A 19,333-nucleotide genomic window follows, 5' to 3' on the forward strand; every position below is an offset into this window, starting at 1 on the left:
GAACCTTTGAAAGGTTTGCGCCGCATTGCACAATCCGAAAGTCATCCGGGTGAACTCGAAGAGTCCAAAGGGTGTGCATATTGCCGTCTTTGGAATGTCTTCAGGAGCTACTGGGATTTGGTGGTATGCCTTGGCTAAGTCCAAGGTCGAAAAGATGCGGCAATTCGCGAGGTGATGCGCAAAGTCGTGGATGAGTGGAATTGGATATCGGTCAGGAACAGTCTGTGCGTTTAGCCTTCTGTAATCCCCACAGGGACGCCATTCGCATTTGGCTTAGGGACCATATGTAAAGGGGAAGACCAACAGCTGTTTGAGGGCCTGCAGATACCCTGTTGAACAAGTTGTTCAAATTCTTTCCGCGCGATAGCCAGTTTCTGGGGTGGTAGAGGACGCACCTTCGAGAAAATCGGGGAACCAGTAGTATTTATGTGGTGCTGCACATTGTGCTTCACTGGTTTCGAGAGACTACACTCGGTAGTAATCTGGCTGAACTTTTGGAGGAGTGTCCGAACACGAGAGTCGGTGATGTCTTCCAAAAGAACGGAAAGGTTATTGTCAGCGTGAGATACCATTTGGCCCGACGAATTAAGGTTGGTTGTGGGGTCTATCAGGGACTTATTTTGCAAGTCCACCAGCAACCCATAGTGACACAAGAAGTCTGCGCCTAATATGGGGAAGCCGACATCCGCCAGGATGAAACGCCACGGAAACGTCCTACGCAAGCCAAGACTCACGTCCACTTGCCTGTACCCGTATGTATTGATGCGGGAGGAAGTTGCTGCCGCCAGTTTGAGGGATTGTGGATATAGTCGATGATGCCGGGGTACGGGAAGAACCGAAACCTCCGCACCCGTGTCGACGAGGTAGTTGCGCCTGCTGAGGGGGTCGAAAATAGTTAGGCGACGTGGCGCTGCGCTCTGGGTGGCCATCGCCAAGACCCCCCGCGGACCTAGTTTTTTGCGGTAGGCGCGAATTTACAAGGTAGCGTACATCTTGTCGCTTTATCTCCGAAGTTACGATGGTACCAGCAAATACCTTGGTCCGCAGGCTGTCTTGACGACCTGCTACCCGAACGCCCTTTTCGTGTGGTAGACCGTGAGCGAGCTCGCGATCTGGCACTCGAACGCTGAGCGTCCAACGTCGCCCGCATCTCGGCCACGCTGGCCGTTAAAGCCGCTATCTCGCGCCGTAAGTCGCTCACCTCGTCCGACTGTGGTTGAACGGCCGCTATGGTTGGGCGAACGTACACCTCCTGCACCTGGTCGGCCGTCGCTGCTAGTTCCTCCAAGGAACCGGAGACGCAGGCTAGGATCGCCTGGGTGCCCTCCGGGAGCCGACGCAGCCAGAGCGACTTGATCAGATCGTTGCCGATCTTGCTCCCACCCAATTGCCTCATTTCACGAAGCAATTGGCTGCGAGTTCGATCACCCAACGTTAAACCCGCCAGCAAGTGGTCTAATTTTGCTGACTCGCTTGCCGACAGGCGCCTGATCAACTCGCTCTTGAGCTGTGTGTACGATGCCGACTTGACTACGTCGGATACCAGAAGTATGGACTCCACGTCCAGGCCGACCACCGCGTAGTTGAAGCGGGTCGCGTCCGATGTGATGCCGGACATTTGGAACTGCGCTTCCAAATGCACGAACCACAGCTCGGGGTTCCGCCGCCAAAACGGAGGAACGCGTACGGCGAGGGCGGTCACTTGCGGGTCCGATGAGCCTGCCGCGTCTTTGCTATCAAACGACATCTTGTTTCACGAAAAATACGAGTTGTAATGCAGACGCGGTGAATTTATAACGAAACGCGGTGAATTTTACTCCGACACGACAGGCCGCACCCACAAATGCACGCACGGACAGAGAAAAAATACGACCGAAGCGGACGCTCTCCAGCGCAGACCAAAACAACACCAAAGAAATGGAGAACCCGCTATGCGAAACGCCTAACGCCGTCTCTTGCAGCGGCTTTAATTTTTATTATCACTTTTTAAATAATATTTCAAAACTAATTATAATTATAATTAGCAAACACTTGATCGAAGCTAGAAAATAAAAACTAAATTATGCGAAATGTTTGTAAAATGTATTCTCCGAGACTGTGATAACTAATGATAACGTCGTCGGATCGTAGCGTTGGGTTGCGATGCGGCGTCTAGTTCATTTGGCACGAGCACTCAATTGCAGGGAACGATACGATGGCGCCAAACTCAAACTAAACCTGCGAGTTGATTGAAGCGAACTGCTGATTTTGTGGTGGCTGTTGTTGCTGCTGTTGATACTTCTGCTGTTGTGCCGGCGGTGGATTATGATGTTGTTGAGCTTGAGGCTGATATTGTTGTTGGCCGGGGTGCTGCTGGTATTGCTGCTGCTGATATTGTAGCACCTCGATGAGATTTTGTATGCTTCCCTATTCACCAAACCTTCCGCCGTTGCTGCGTTGTCGTTGTCTGTGGCGGCGGCGCTTATGCGGGCTCCAGTATCGGGGTCACCACTTTGGTATTACAGTTGCAATTGTCGGCAAATGAATTCTGTTGGTTGCATACAGAAGTCACCAACACTAACTGATGTCGTTTATATATGATACGATGTTTACGCCGCCGCGGTTGGGAACAGAAGAGACCGACTTACTGTCCCAACCAACGGCATTTTTCCGCCGCTAATTCTCCACTCCCCTGGTGCGTTCAGAAAATGAGTGAGTGGAGAGTTCCGCGCCATCTACCCGTCCGCAACCGCAACATTTGAAATAAATTTCGAATGCTGCAGATCCTGCCGCGCCACACCGTTTCGCTCAGAAAGTCTCACCATGAGGTCAAAGCTCTTATTGTATAGGACAATGATCTTGCTAGTCCTCATATAATCCTCGGAGACTTAGGTTCTTAGCAAGAAAAACTTGGAATTGCTAACTGCTAACTAAAAATCCTTCGAAAAATTTTTGTCGCCCTAAATGAGAGTCGCCCTAATAACGATGAAATTTTTAAACGTAGTATAGCTCGACCGTCTAGTCGGATATAAAATCCGGCTCAACAGGTTGCGTTGGGCGGGTCACTTAATTCGTATTTCCAATCCGGAAATTCGGGCAATATCTATGATACAAAAAGAAAAAATGCTAGATACTGCCTCAGATGGAGCGATGGCATAGACCCCAGTTAGCTTTTAGGGACATTGATTTGGTGAACCACGGTGTAAAACTGGGATGTTTGGAGTTCCTCACTCAAACAGACCTAGAGCCGGATACCGGTTTTTGCGCCGTTGATGATGTCAGAATGACTAGATGTCTAACGTAGGGGTAAGTTGACTACTTTCGGGCTTCATCGCAGCTGCTTCCCGTAGCAGTGTCGTAATTCCAGGTTTCGATGGAGCCATTTAATTTTTAATTCGTAAACTGTCTCGATAATACAATCGCAGTTCACAGGTCCATCCGTTGTGATTTTCCAAAGTAGCAATGGATTTGGTGGGAAGGGCGACCAGGAATCAGTGCACCTTTCCGGGTTAGTACTTTAGTTCTCAGCAGTCTTCATGATTATCTTTCGCCACTTTTTACTTCTGTCCTCATGACAACAGTTACGCTTTTTAATGCTACTTGTAAGACACACATCCAAAACGTTAATTTCGCTACGGTGAAAGCCAACAATATTGTGGCTGACACATCAGTAGCAGACTACCAAAAGAGGTATCCTGGGAAGCTAGCAAAAGAAGTATGCTGGGAAGCTAGAGTACGATGGGCAGTGGGAAACTTAAAACCAGTGAAATCAACCGCATTTACTCTTATTACTTATTAATTACTGGTACCTGATGCATGAAGGCTACGGATGAATTCAGCCAAAGCCAATTGTCCCAATCATTAGGAAGTGGAAGTTTGATCATCTCAAACCGGGAGACATAGGTCATATATTTGAGAATTATTCCTCAGAAGACAGATGCTGGGTACATATGTATCATACTTCGGAAGCTACAAGAGCTTCGATTTCTTGCAGATTCATAGTTCGAAATAAATGGGAATGTACCCGAAAATGCGGTATCCCGAATTACTGATAGCAAGGTAACGTTTCATCTCGATAAGAAATTTTAAACACAAGCAGGAAGGCCGGACCACAACTCATTTATGGAATCAGGTATGGGTTCATGGCTGCGACGTTTAAAATGAGGAGAAACCACTGAGGGGATTGTACTAGGCTAACTTACTAGGAATAGAACAGTCCCGTGTGCTCATGGGGGATACAACCTTAAGCGCTCGAAGGATTGTTCAAATCTCGCCATAAGATCCTCGGGAACACAGTAGGAATATTCACTAGTTATTGCATGCTAAATTATCACATGGAGAATCTATGGATATCTGCAGACACTGTCTGAGGAGTGTGAGGAAACTTCCATACAAATTCTGGTACAGTGTGCAAAGTAAGTAAATGCATCTGGGAAACAATACCAGGATGTATGATTGCTGTTTGCCCTTCCGTCGGATGGGAATTGATCTCACCGTTTTGGCTATCGACACCGGACTATGACTGGCTTCTGAAATGTGCGCCGATTCCTCAGCAATAGTATCGAGAGCCCTCAGAATGCTAGTTTTCTTCAACTCGAACGAGAATTTCAATGATATAAGCTGGACATTCTCAGCCTAAGCGAAGTCAGATGGTGGGAATCTGGAGAGCACTCCTTTCCTTCTTGCCACACTAATGGGAATGTGCTTTTGTACTCCGGAAAGCCAAACGTTAGCAGACGCGGATTCGGTGTCTGATTGTGTCTGACGGCTAGCGCAAGGGACACTCTCTTGACCTGGGAGTCCATTTCAGACAGCTTTCTGATTGCAAGATTCCGGTTCAGGTTAAGGAGCATTACAATTGTACATTGCATCTACGGAAATTTCCGACATAGAGGAGAAGAACGCTTTCTTTCAAGGAGTAGTCGGAGGTAAATAGTTTTCGGCAATTTCCACGGTCTAGTCATTGGTGGCACATTGTTTAAGCACAAAGCAGTATATTTAGGAGTTTCCTGCTGGATATTCGTAAAAACAGAGGCGCTGACATTGGCCTTGAAAGAGATCACTATCTGGTGGTTACTTGTTTTCGCTTGCATGTTGTTTGCGCCACTTTTCGCGGGCTTGCAGAGAAGCAACCCTCCAATTGAACATCCACCGGCTGTATGATGCAACTTTGGCTCGGCAGTGGGAGAGCTATCTTGGTGATCAGACGATAGTTATTCTGAGTAATCCGTCTGAGAATATCGATGAGAATTGGCCCGTCATCAAAAATGGTTGACTGCGGGATCGTGGAAGCGAGTAATGGTGGGCCGGACGCGCTTGATCTCCGATACCGTGCGAAATCAGCGGAAGTTGAACGTAGTGCTTGTGGTGATGAAAAATATTTTTTTATTATGCTAGCCAAGAGACTGGAAGATTGTGCAGAACTCAACAATTTTATAAATGTATTCTGCCTCATGAAAGCAGTTGATGCAGTTGCAAACCTTTTGATTATCCTGTGAAGGACCTTAGGTTGACTCTTCATCCACCATGACGAGCAGCTGAAGAGGTGGAAAGAACGCTTCACCACCATTCTTAACCGTATGACATCCGGTAAAGTTCCATCTTTTGTGAATGAAACGGAATCGTTCCTTCAAACAGAAGAGAAATCATCTTGGCCATCAAAGCATTCAAAAGGGGTAGAACAGTCGGATTTAACCGAGAGTAATTTCTCGCAGCACCTACTGTTTCTACAAATCAACTACTTAAACTCGTACAGAAATCCTGGGAATTAAAGACCAGAGAGTGAAATAAGGAGATTATCATTCAGATTCTAAAGAAGAGCACACCCTACAAGTGTGACAATTAGAGGAAGATTTACGTGCTCCCTTCCGCGGTAAACAGTAGTTAAAGTAATCCTGGAAAGCATTGAAAATCATTTTGAAAGCTCGATTGACAGAGAGAAGGCTGGTTTAGCCTCCGGATCCTCCTGCATTAAAAACATCAACACCCTACGGATCATTTTGGAATAGTATGCGGAGTTTTGATCTTCGCTGCAAATGTTCTTCATCGATTTCGAGAAAGCTGGAGTGCTCTACGCAGGTGGGGTACTCTGGAGAAACTAAAAGCTATTGTCAGTGCGTCATATTATGACACAAAATGTCACATTCTGCATCGAGGTAAAATCTCAGCGTAATTTGAGGAGTCTACCAGAGTTGTATCGTGTCACTGATATTATCTCTATTATTTTTTCTTGTTATGGATGACGTTCTTCATGCTTTCTTATTCGGAAGACATGGAGGAATTCAATAAACCATAGCATCTTACCTTAAACGCCTCAACTACATTGATGACATTTGTTTGCCCTCTCACCAGGTCACGGCCCTTAGTGAAATGGCGGTGGATTTGGCCTTTCGCTGCCTTGTCTAAAATCTGGAAATGTAGTGATCTGAAAATCATGTATAATGCTATATGGGAGCGGCAGGGGAAAGTGCACTGTTACTCGAAAGCCTTAAGTCTTGGTGAACATTTGTTTGCAACGTCTCATTGGTGTACGTTGTCGAACAGAAAACATAGTTCTGACACCGGTGGGCGATGTGATAGGAAGTGGCAGTGGATAGGTCGTACGTTAAGGAGGGCGACATCTGCATTGCTGGCCCAAGTTGGCCGTCGAGGGGGGTCATCATAAGGACACTTGGCGCAGAACAATGGAGGAGCAATGCGAGTGACTCGGGAACTCTTGGAAGAGTTGAATCGCAGCAAGCTGCGAACGTTGGTGCCTAGGCAATACTTCACTAAGCGCTCAATAGTAACCAAATACTGCAGACAAAGACGAGGACATCCATTGCCAAAGATGAAGATATCGATTGCTCTGTTCATGTTATTCTGAGCAGCAGATACGGTAGATAAAATCCAGCTTCACCACTAGGCTGGAGTGGGTGTAAGGGTTTCCTCTTCTTCAAGCACAGTTGACATATCATATCATCATTGTGGGAACTTACTATTATCCTGGAAGGCAGTGTTTCTGACTATTATACTAGGACTCTTTGCTCGTATCTGAGCCACTAAAATTATGGAGCAAGGTTTAATCGTAACAAATTCAAGGAAATGTTTGCCTTCCTTGAAAATTAGACCCAAGCATGCTACGTTTGAAAGTTAACTTTTGTATTGTCTTTTAATAAGGCCTCCTCTCCCTATATTTGGAGTGTCACCTTGCAGAACCTTGGGTGTACCCCATAAAGCAGATAAAGTCATTTCGCCATTCCGGGTCCGAGAAAAATCCAGGATGAAAATTATGTAGGTTTCCATCGATCTAATTTGATATTCCGAATCTCTTTCCCTCGATAAAATTCCAGGCTCAGGGATAATTAGTGTTCTCCTCTCTCAACGGCCTGGCTGCGGTGAATCAAACTAAAATATGCTTTCTCTGAAGGCTCTTGTTTTGAAACCTGCTCTTACCAGGACTAGTAACAGTGAATGGCCTCGTTCAGTACAGTAATCGTTAAGTCCAATTCAGACGCGATAGGTTTGAATCAGGGTATCACATTGATTAGCTCTATTATTCCCATCCGCTAATGGGAATAACATTTCTTTGCATGTTATCCTGCAATTTATGAAATTAAGGAAATCATCCTATTTTGGTCTTCTTCCCCTAATGAGGGATCTATCTTTAAACAATTTATTCGACTTTTAGTTCCTGGTTTTCCAGGAGTTGCTCTATTAATCCCCGTTTTATAATTTTGTAAGCTAACAAGCATGTGACAGTTATCTTAGCATTAGTCAGAACTGGATAAGTTTGTTTTATCACTTGCTGCACATTTTTTTGTTCAGCAAGACAATCTAGGCTTTTCAGCTTGAGGTTCAATACTGTCTCAATGTTGATAGAAGAGAAGGAGGGTTATCCTCGAGCCCACAATTTTGTTCGGAATAGAGATTTCTTCCCAGACCCGTGCTTCCTCTCTACGGTACTGCTCGAAAATAAAAGTTGTTTTAAGGAAATAGTGTTGAACACACATTAGAGCTTAAAGCTTATTGTAGCTAACACCAGTTGCTTCTTTTTCTGGCGATTGTAGATTTGAAGATCATTCAAATTTTGTTCATGAAACGTAACGAGGATTTCTGTAAAGGGACATTTTAAATATTGGTTCACAGTGATGTGAGAATGATTAGATTATTGGTTAGGATAATGTGGGACCCTATGTCCACGTCCACTTGATGTTGGAGCGGACCAAATGAAGAGCAAGTTACTCTCACGTTTTCTGGTCCACGGATCCCTCGTTTGGGGCATAGCACCCAAACATTAAAAAATAGGGACTAACGGTTCAGGGCTCCAGGGCAAAGGCAACTCATCAGATGCTGCCTCACCTCCGATCCAATCCAAGTTAAACGGCGAATAGTTTGAATCTAAGCTTGGCTAAAACTAGATTATTGTTTGGAACTTGAATATAATTCGCACCCTTGTCGTATTAGTGCGAATATTTCCCCCTGTTGCTACTTTCGGTCACGCTGATCCCAGGGCCCAGGTGAGGCAGCGTCTGATGAATTGCCTCTGCCCTGGACGAAACCAATAGTCCCTTTGATTAGATGTCTAATTCCGTTCCTAATTTGATCTAATGTTGGGATGGATTAACAACCTTTCGGCTTTATGGCTGTTGCCATCCATATTAGTAGCATCATTTCCGGTCCTGGAACAATTTTCAATTTATAAACCGTCTTGAAGAAACAATCGCAGTTCTACAACCTTTAGCCCTTATTCGCTGTTATTTTTGAAAGCAGTAGCGTAAGGTACGTATTGTGATTTTAATGACAAATGGGAAGGAGTGATAAGAAATCAGTCAACTTTTCGAACTGGCACCTTAGCCTTGAGGGACCCGCATAGTTACTTTCCGCTACTTCTTAGTTCTATCTTCATGGTAACGGATAGCCACAATAAGACAGACCCTTTTGCAATTCGATTAATAAAACTCCTTCTCTTTTTCCAGGGTAAAGCTGCAAAAAACTAGATCGAAAGCGGTAGCTTCTATAGCGAATGGAGGGAAATTATTTCTGCGAAACACATATGACGTAAGTTGACCTTCTATTAAGACCGAGGCCTTAAAGAATAGGATCTTAATATAAGTACTCAAACAGGATCAGTACTATGGCCATATGACTATCGGGACGCCACCACAAAATTTCACAGTACTCTTTGACACAGGATCATCAAATCTATGGGTTCCTTCAGTATGTTGCCGTTCGAAAGGATGCTGTATGTTTCTAGGAAATGTTTTTAAGATTTGTACTTACAAAAGGACTTTGACTTTCAGTGAATCATAATACTTATAACAGTGCTGCATCATATACCTATTCAGCCAATGGGCAGCCAATTTATCTGCAGTATGGCACGGGAAGTTTTTCAGGATATCTATCAACTGACACGATTACGGTAGGTATTAAGGGAAATGTAACGTATTCGCTGGAAATGAGATTTATAAACGAGAAAATCTGATGCAGGTCGCAGGACTTACTATAGTAGATCAAACTTTTGCCGAAGCTATGGTGGAACCAGGTGATTTCTACACCTATATGGAGTTTGATGGAATATTCGGTCTTGGCTACGCATCAATCTCAGAAGATGGAGTAGTTCCTCCGTTCTATAACATGGTCAATCAAGGGTTGGTTTCATCTCCCGTATTTTCTTTTTATCTGAACCGAAACGCAAACGATGCTATAGGGGGTGAATTAGTTTTTGGTGGATCGGATCCAAACTATTATCAAGGTAGGTAAAAGCACTCTTCGATAATTGATATTTTATCCTTATTTTGACTGGGATTTGTGATATTCCAGGTAATTTTACATACATCCCCGTTGATAGCCAAGGATATTGGCAATTTCGCATGGATTATGGGTTAGTGATGGGTAATAAATTTTGTGCGAATGGATGTGAAGCGATTGCTGACACAGGAACTAGTTTGATAGTTGGACCCCAGGAATCTATTGATATTATTCATAGAGCGATGAATGCTTCAGGGGATGGTGGCAACTACAATGTGCCTTGCGATATAATACCAACATTGCCAACAGTTACATTTTATTTGGGCGGTGTTGCATTCCCTCTTGAAGGGAAGGACTATGTGATGCAGGTGAGAGGATTACTAATTGCTAATTTACCAGCACCATTTTGTTTTGGTGTCTTTTATTACTTCAACACTTTTCCTTTCTCCTCAGATAACCACATACGGTGCTCAGTCATGTTACTCCGGTTTCAGTTCTAGCGGTTCGAACCAAAATGGTGGACCCTCATGGATCCTAGGGGATGTTTTTCTTGGGAAATACTACAGCGAATATGACTTGGGAAACAACCGAGTTGGTTTTGCGATTGCCGTTTGAATCTAACTAAAGTTAGCTAGCTTACTGACAATTGTACTGATATTGTAACTTCTAATAAATTTATTGGAATTGAATAGCATAAGGAGCAGTTTTAGGATATTTTTTTATACAGAATGAAAACAAACTTGTGATAATAAATAAATATATAAGTATGTTTTAAGAAAAATTTGCGTTGGTATTGACATGGCGAATTTTTTATTGATTTGACTTCAAATTCGTACACATGCAGATACGGATAAGCTTGGGTGTGAACAACACTTTAATTGCTACCTAAAGATTCTTCGTTAGCAATTACCTAACTATATCTAAAAACAAACTCAAAAATTACAAATATTTCTGGTACAAGATATGAAAATTATTTACTTTTCCTTCTTCTTCTTCAGCCTTTGTCCATTTAGAAGCGTCCTGATTGGTTGCGTCATTTTGTTCGGTCAAAGGCGTGATATGTGCCGAATAGCTGAGTGGTTAGAGCACAAGGTTGTCGTACGGAATGTCGCGGTTCAAACCTGACTGGTGGCAGTGGAATTTGTATCGTGATTTGATGTCGGATACCAGTCGACTTAGCTGTGAATGAGACTTCAGGTCAAATCAGGGTAATAATCTCGGGCGAGCGCGAAGCTGACCATATTGCCTCCTATAGGGCGCTGTACTCCTGTTGTGTACCGTTACGACCTTGAATGAAGTGCTCTAACACACTTCAAGGCCCTGATCCAATTGGATTGTTGCGCAAGTTATTATTATTAAAGGCGTGATCTAAATGCAGTCGCGAGATTCTCAAACCACCTCCAGTTTATCAGACATCGTTACCTTGGCCACCTTTTTGGCCGTTTCTCACCGCTTTCGATGTTCACATTAATCTTGGCAACGAAAACGGCTTTCTTTCATTTTTCCTACCATCGGTGCAACCTCATATCGATTTCCGTCTCCATTACGAAACGCTGTCCATTGTCTTTTACAGTCGGCGAAATCTTAGAACCATAGAGGGCTACAGAGCTGACGACCCTGCGGTAACTTTTTGATTTCAGAATTTTGTGCTGATGCGTGAAGCAATTTCATAACGTAGTTCACCATTAGCTGATAGTATTGCACCATCTTTTCAGCGAGTTTAAAGCCGCCTATGATAACATGGCCAGGGTAAAATTGTACACGGCCATAAGAAAATTCGATATCGCAACGAAATTGATAAGACTGACTAGGCTGACCCTGATCAAAACACCATCCGCAACGGTCTAAGCCTATCATCTTTCATTTCTAACGTGGTTCTGGAAAAACTGATCCGTGATTCTGCTATAAATGCGGAGTCATCATCCTCTTCAAGTCCACCCAACTACTGGCTTGCATATCCAGATTTTAGACAAGGTAGTGTAAGCATCTATTTTGGTGCTGCCGTTCACAAAAAACACGCTTCCTAGATATACTCGTAAAAATTGATCAACGCCTTCGATGCTCTGTTCATTAATGCAGATAGGGAGAGTACGGTGACCCTTCATACCGAGAACCTTTGTTTGTCTATCTTTAGTCCAACTCTACTTGCTTCTCTTGCCAAATTCAGAGCCATTTGGCCAAGGATCATGACCCAGTGAAAGATCTAACAGATGTCATCAGCGTAGTCGAAGTGTTTGAGGGAAAATATCGTGGTCCATAGCATTCCTTCACATTCTGCGTCATAAAGTGCAATTCTGGTGGACTCCGCTTTCGATCACAAATTTTTCTAGGGTTTGAGCTTGATGCTACACGTGACATTTTGCGCATCATATGTTACCCTAATAGCTATTAGTTTCTCCGGAATGTCTCTTTTGGGAAGAGCACTCCAGATAAACTTCCTGCTAATGCTGTCGAAGTAGTAGATTTGCAGAAACTGTAGGTACAGTGATAAAAAATTCCGGGGGAAGAACATGGGAAAGCCCAACGGCTTTACTCCGTTTGAGTTCATTGACGGCCGAAGTAATTTCTCTTTTGCTAGTCACCTCCTTATGAGGCGGAACGTTGTGAATTGTTCCTTCCACTTCTTCAGCTGCTCATCATAGTGAATGAAAAGTCGACTGTTCATGTCATTCACAAGACCATGGAAGGCTTTGCGACTGTATGCTAGTTTTTTCGTGAATCGATATACATTTCTGAAATCATTGCGATCTGCGGCATCTTCGGAGATATAAAGATAGCTCTCCCACTGTCGAGCGAAAGCTGAATTATGTTAGCGATCGATATTAAACTTAGGGGTCGTAGCTTTCTAAGCCTGCTAGAGGTGGTGGACGCAAGTCGCAAGCGAAAGCAACGACCACCAGCTAGTGATCCCGATGTCACCGCATTTCATGTTCCACACATCCGGAACAGAGCTCCTAAATTTACTGCTGATCGCAAATCCTGGATCTAATTGCTTGTACTGTGTCGGTCAGTTGAAACCCAATCGACCTCATGGTAAGCTCTGTGCTCAAACAATGTATCACGAATGACGAGGTGGTGGAAGCTGTAGAAATCCACAAACTTCCCACCATTGTCATTACAGTCGCCAAGACCGTGCTTCCCCATCACACGTCCAAATAAGGTGTTGTCAAAACCCACCGTGGCATTCAGACCACTCATTGCTCTCGAGTTGAAGAAAGCGAGCATTGGGGATGCTCTCGACTCGATTGTCGAGGAGTGTGCGCATCGGAAACCAATCATAGTCCATTTTCAATAGCCAAAGCTAAAGTTTCGAAATATGCAGGTTGGTAGCCCAAACATTTTTGCCCCTTTTAGTTGCCTTTCATTACAAGCAAGGAAACTTTGAGAGTATTCTGGAACCCCATTTACATGGCGAGGTGTAGAATTATCTTCGAGATCCTAACATTTCGTCCAACGCCCAGCGCCCCTAATGTCCGTTGGATCCCCATAGTCTAAGTTACCCGTTTTTACCTCCCCCTCGGACACCACCTTGTCGTAGTGGGGTAGCTTGTGGTAGTTCACTACTACACTAAGAGTGTCCAAAAACACATTAAGATGGAAATAAAGAATTGTAACTCTCCAAGTGGTAAGAAGTCACAGACACAGAAATCAGGTCGTGGCCGCGGCACGGATTTTGGAGGCCTCACCTAATTCATGTTTCTCAATGGAGAAATCTGTGGAAGACAGGCTCTCCACTTCAGTGAAAAACCTAAATCCGGTGTCTACGGCGCGGTTAGTCAAAAAGGATAGTACGGCAACTCCCTTAATGAGAGGAACTGGAAATCTGACTAAGGCCGGTCGGTCGGTGAGACTGTTACCTAACTCTTCTAAAATGCGTGGGAGGAAGGCTCGATAGAAGGAAACTTCAACCGCAAAGAAGAAGGGACTACAGGCTTGCCTGTCAGAACCTTCTCCTTCGCCTGTACCCGGAAAAAAATGGAAGAAAGGGAAGCTGGTAATATGGACGCAACTGGTCTAATGCCGGTATGTGAAAATAGATCCATGCAGCCCAGACTCCGTGAACCCGGGAGGGCTTCTAGCCGACGTCAACGGAAGGCACTGCGAAAGAAGGCGAAGTTTCTTGGGAATGAGGACATCGACGTTGCTACACCACCAAGTGTGGTGATATCCAGAGAAATCGGACTCAAGAATGCGAAACTTTCGGTGGAAGGGGAGGACAAGTTTGTAACCCCGGTGAGATCCACACTGAGCGCAGCAGACTTTTCAGTAAGCGGGGGTTTTCATATTAGACCGCGCTTATTGCTACAAACATAAGAGTTAATCAAATCAACCTGCAGCACGCCAAAGCTTTTTCCTATCTACTGGTGACAAAGCTGACAAAGTTGCGGGATGGTTCTTATATATTTCTAGTTCAAGAGCCATGTGTTCATTTTAACAGAATCTGTGGTATTGGGCCAGTCAAGGGGACCAGGATCTTCTTCCATGAAAGATCCTCGAGACCGAGGGCTTGTGTTCTGATGTCAAAATTGTTAGAAGCAACCATTTTGAGACAATTCTGTTCCCAGGACCTTGTTATGGTCTACTTACAATACCAGGTTAATGGTAAGAGGAGAAACGTTATAGTTGCCTCTGCTTACTTACCCTATGATTCTTTGTGCACTCCGCCGACACAAGAACTAAGGGATCTGGTAGTGTATGCAGAGTCAAGTGGCCTTGAACTATTAATAGGTTGTGATGCGAACGCTCAGCATATTTGTTGGGGCAGTAGCAAATGCAATCCTAGAGGAGAGAAGCTGTTTGATTTTATCACTTCAGCAGGTCTGATGACCGCGAACGTAGGGTGCGCACCTACGTTCGTGGGGCCAAGAAAAAGTGAAGTAATTGACCTAACAATCTGCACTGGCGAGTGCTAAACGAGGTCTTACTGTCAGATCATCGATACATAGAATTCAATCTGACTATTGCAGGCGAACAGCCTGCAGTGCAAAGATGGAACCCTAGGGAAACGGATTGGACAAAGTTCAATGAACTTCTTGGCAATAAAGAACAGTTCCCTAGGCGACTAAGGACTCCTTTGGCGCTGGAAGATGAATTGAAAACTCTAAACTGCCCACTTTAGAGTCCAAACGATAAAATGGTTCCTTGGTGGAACTGGGAACTGGAAAAACTCAGGAAATCAACCAGGCGCCTTCTGAACCGGGCTTGCAAAAGTAACAAGAACGAAGACTGGTTAAATTTCAGGAACTCACAGCGTGAATATAAGAGGCTTGTTAGGTGTTCGAAACGAGACTCCTTTAGAGCATACTATGAGGAATTGGAAGGCGAAAGAGAGACTTAAAGACAGTCCTCAAAAGGGATGAGTCCGCAAAGTTGGACTCTCTTAGAAAACCCGACGGTACGAGCTCCAGACTGGATTCAGTACAGACCCTTCTGGAAGTACACCACCCGGGAGAACGGGTGAGAGAAGTGGCAGGGGGAGAGTTGACAGTTCTTGAAACCCCTTCAACGCGCAAGTGCTGCAAGGGGAACTGGAACACTGCGAAAGCGGTTGTTACCCATGAAAAGGTGAGAGCTGCCATACTGTCCTTTGAACATTTCAAAGCACCTGGCATGGATGGAATCTATCCGGCAATGCTAAAGGAGGGTATGGGGCACGTAGAGCGACTTCTAAGAAATGTTTTCCGAGATTGTCTTGCTCTGGGCTACGTGCCTTCCTCTTAGCAGAATTCATACCGAAACCTAGGAAAGATGACTATTTTAATCCAAAGAACTTTAGACAGATCAGCTTGACTTCATTCTTGCTGAAAGGTTTGGAGAGACTGTGGAGCGTCACATTCTTGGAAACGCATTTAGGTTGCACCCACGTAGTGAAAACCAACATGCTTACCAGCGTGGAAAGTCCTGTGAGTCTGCTCTTCATTCTTTGGTCACGTTCACACAGAGCATTGGAAGAGTTACTGGAAGGACTGAATTCGGTTCTTACAATACCTTCCGATTCTCGGGTCCCCATACATCTATTTGGTAGAAGATATAAAGTTACCCTGAAGCGTAAAGAGAACTGGGAAGTCCCAGAGGAGTGCGTGGCGGGATATACGGTAGTCTTCTACAGCGATGGCTCAAAAATAGAATAGGGTTCTAGAGCCGGAGTCTACCTCTCGAATAAACACGAGAAGTGGGCTTTTCCTTTGGGATAATATGCAACGATTTTTAAAGTCGAAGTTTATGCGATTCTAAGGGCGGCAAACTGAGTGATTGACGAGCGGTTGAAGGGCAGGCACATCGCAATCTGCAGTGATAGCCAAACTGCATTGAGGGTGTTGAGTAGTCCTTTGATCATCTCGAAAATCGTTAAGAAATGCAGAAACCGTTTGAACTCTATCTCTAGATTCAATACGATGGAACTACCCTGGGTACCTGGTCACTGTGGCGTAGAGGGAAATGAAATGCTTTAGCGAAACAGGGGTCAATCTCCTCTATGCCGGAACCGGAACCAGCAATTGGAGCATCAGTAGCATTGGCTAAGCCTGCTTTCAAAAACTGAGAACAAGCTTCCTGCAATGACAGGTGGCAGGAGCAAGCAGGAGGACTTGCAAGTTTATTGTGGGCATTCTGACAGGCCATAATTCACTGGGGGCATATGTGCAGAGTAGGAATTACTCAAGATGATACGTGTCCCTCCTGTAATGAGGAAGCGGAATCCGCGGAGCATTTGCTATGTGAATGTCCCGCCTATGGACACATCAGGCATCAGATCTTTGGTGCCGATGCTCTCCAGTTGCGACGGGTAGCATCACATCCACTAACGGAAATTCTGCGATATGTCAACGAATCCGGAATACTCCGGTAGACGGGGGTGGCGACTACAATGGGCCAACACAATCTCAAAAATACTCTCTCTCTCTCAAAATACTCTGCAAGTGTAAAGTCTACGCCATGGACCTTAATGCACGAGTACCAATGCTCAACAAAGACGGTCCAAATGAAATTGAGGCACCAAAGATAAAAGGTGGGTTAAATCTGAGAAATTATGAAGAATCTGAAGGGTTAGGGTTAGTGTTATTGTGTGGGAGATGCTGGGGTTATCCCGAACTCGGTAATAATCGAATCATTATATTTGAAGATAAACACAATTCCGAATTGTATTGGTGAGTATCCTTCGTAAAAGCTAGTAATCCTAGTCCTATTACGTAACCTGATAATCTTAACACTCCATCATGAATATGTACATCATTATCTCTAGTTTGCTTAACACTTTCATTGTAGGTTCAATGTTGAGGTTCATTTAGGCCTCAAACGCTTTCCCACCTCCAACAATTCAAACCATTTCCCACAATTTAATTTACTTTGATTACGTAAACCTAGAACTGTGCTCCTAGTAACTACCTTGATGGCACCTAACTCTGATAACCCTCAATAAACAGCCTTTGGCACAGGACATCAAACATCAGCCTATATGCACCCACTCCATCTGTCAATTCATATCCTTTCCAATGGGAATAACATGCAAGTCCACTTTCAGACATCACTAAAGTTAGTACTTTCACCCTCCAGTTTATTACGGGGTGTCATGAGAAATTTGTTCACATAACAGAAAGTAAAATAGGCACGTAATATTTACGAGTTCATCGAGTAGCTCGGCTTGGCGTTTGTTAAGTGTTGGCAATAGTGTCAGGTCCGCAATTTTGCCGAGGGTATTTCAAAAGGCTATTTATCGTCGACCGGTCAGCCGATACTATCCACTCTATACCATGTTGACAGGATAACACCACCCTCTATATAATGCCATGCTCCAAAATAATATGGTGCTATTTATCTATGGCTTGGACTTGTCCATTTTGTTGCTGGGTGAGGATACAAAATGCTAGGATTCTGGGAAGGATGGGTGTTTGCGAGAGTGCATGTTATCATTTGGACGCGTTGCACCCTTGGTTAACAGGAAAATGGGAGGACTGGTTATATGGAAGGACGGTAGATTAAAGTGAGCTTCATAAGGTGCAATTGTTCTGGTTCAGGTGTATGTTTTGAACATGGCTCTTCTGAGGATATTATGGGGAATATATAATTTAATGGGGTCCGTGTTATTTGAATAGGTTATAACCGTGTAGTATTTAATTAAAAGTTCCATGAGGAAGTCACTCAATGGAAAGTACAATATATTCTTGTTTTAATATTGTCCTTGTCTTTAGGCAGTGTTTTCTATAGGGTTTTTGCTTTTAAGAAGATGAAGTTTGTATTGAACATCAGGTTCATAAAATTAGTATCCGATTTGACTTGTTCTTTGACCATTGAGGTTGCCCAGCAACTAAGTGGAAAATGATCGAACTACTCATGATCAAGCGCTTCTTTTTCGGTCCCTTACGCCGCTCTTGATTGCAAACGCCCTTTGTGGTTGACAGTAGCCGAGTGAGCAACCCAGTATCCGAGCAGCGTTTTTCTAAAGAAATGCTTAAGAGACCACTGGTTGGTTAATTTTGTAGATGCATCAGTCAGTATAACAGGTCGAAGAAATGCAGGAAGTGTGGAAAAGAGGGGCATCTCTCTTCACTTTCACGTGGTGATCGCTGGGAGTTCTTTCTTCATGACAAACTGCAGACGGAGAAGTCTGGCTCGCCTAAAAACGGGACAAATCGTACCAACTGGTTCTCCAGGTTGGGGGTTGGGTAGGGCTGACAATCCTATACGGAAAACCGATGTTACGAAGCCACGAAAGGAGTCTCGGACAGGATGGATTTTACAACGACGAACTCGGCAACGACAATGGATTAACGATTTGCGCATTTTCTCATGGAACGTGCGCTCCCTGTACAGACCGAATGTTGCTGAGCAGCTAGCCGATGCCCTGTCCCAATATAAGGCTGATGTAACAGCGTTGCAAGAGATGCGATGGACAGGGACCGGTTTCCTGGAAAAGAGCCGCTATACCATATATTATAGCGGTCATTCAGAAAACCATGTGCTCGGAGTAGGTTTCTTAGTCACACAAAAAATGAAACCTACTGTTATCGGCTTTGAAAATATAAGCAAAAAGCTATTTACTCTGCGTTTGCAAGGCAAATTTAGAAATATAAGCCTCATAAGTGTCCACGCCCCTAAAGAGGAGACGGCAGGGTCGGAGAAGGATGCCTTCTACGAGACAGTAGAAGGAACTCTCGAAGTCTGTCCCAGATATGATATTAAAATCATACTTGGGGATTTTAACAGCCAAGTAGGGAAGGAGCCCTTATTCAGACGATACGTCGGCTCCCATAGCTTACATAGGGATACCAATGATAACGGACTGCGGATTATACAGTTAGCAGCATCGCACGAAATGGTTGTTGGAAGTACCTGATTTGCGCGGAAAGCACAAACATACGTGGGCCTCTCCAGATGGGACCACTTTCAACCAAATTGACCACGTGCTGATTGGATACCGCCACTTCTTAGCCTTGATGAATGTCAGAACATGTAGGGGGGCCAATATAGACTCGGACCACTATCTCGTTGGCATAGTGCTCCGAGCTCGAATTACGACACCATCTACAATCCCCTCTGAGAATTACGTGAGAGTTAATACTGAAGCCATCCACAACACAGACCTCCGCAACACGTGTAACAGGGAAATGGATGCCACAATAACCGCAGT

The 19,333-nt window shown here is 44.4% G+C and overlaps 1 protein-coding gene across 1 annotated transcript in view; it reads left to right on the forward strand.

The window, feature by feature from the left end:
• Positions 1-10,405, forward strand: part of LOC119660376 (lysosomal aspartic protease-like) — a 29,578-nt gene extending 19,173 nt beyond the window's left edge. The window contains exons 2-7 of the mRNA XM_038068894.1: positions 8,937-9,018; positions 9,085-9,202; positions 9,261-9,379; positions 9,448-9,712; positions 9,781-10,076; positions 10,162-10,405. Coding sequence (XP_037924822.1) covers positions 8,937-9,018; positions 9,085-9,202; positions 9,261-9,379; positions 9,448-9,712; positions 9,781-10,076; positions 10,162-10,323 — 1,042 coding nt within the window. The 3' untranslated portion in view covers positions 10,324-10,405. The remainder of the gene's footprint in view (positions 1-8,936; positions 9,019-9,084; positions 9,203-9,260; positions 9,380-9,447; positions 9,713-9,780; positions 10,077-10,161) is intronic.
• The last annotated feature ends 8,928 nt before the right edge of the window (positions 10,406-19,333 follow it).

The sequence above is a fragment of the Hermetia illucens genome, chromosome 6 (assembly GCF_905115235.1).
Source record: "Hermetia illucens chromosome 6, iHerIll2.2.curated.20191125, whole genome shotgun sequence".
Taxonomy (NCBI): domain Eukaryota; kingdom Metazoa; phylum Arthropoda; class Insecta; order Diptera; family Stratiomyidae; genus Hermetia; species Hermetia illucens.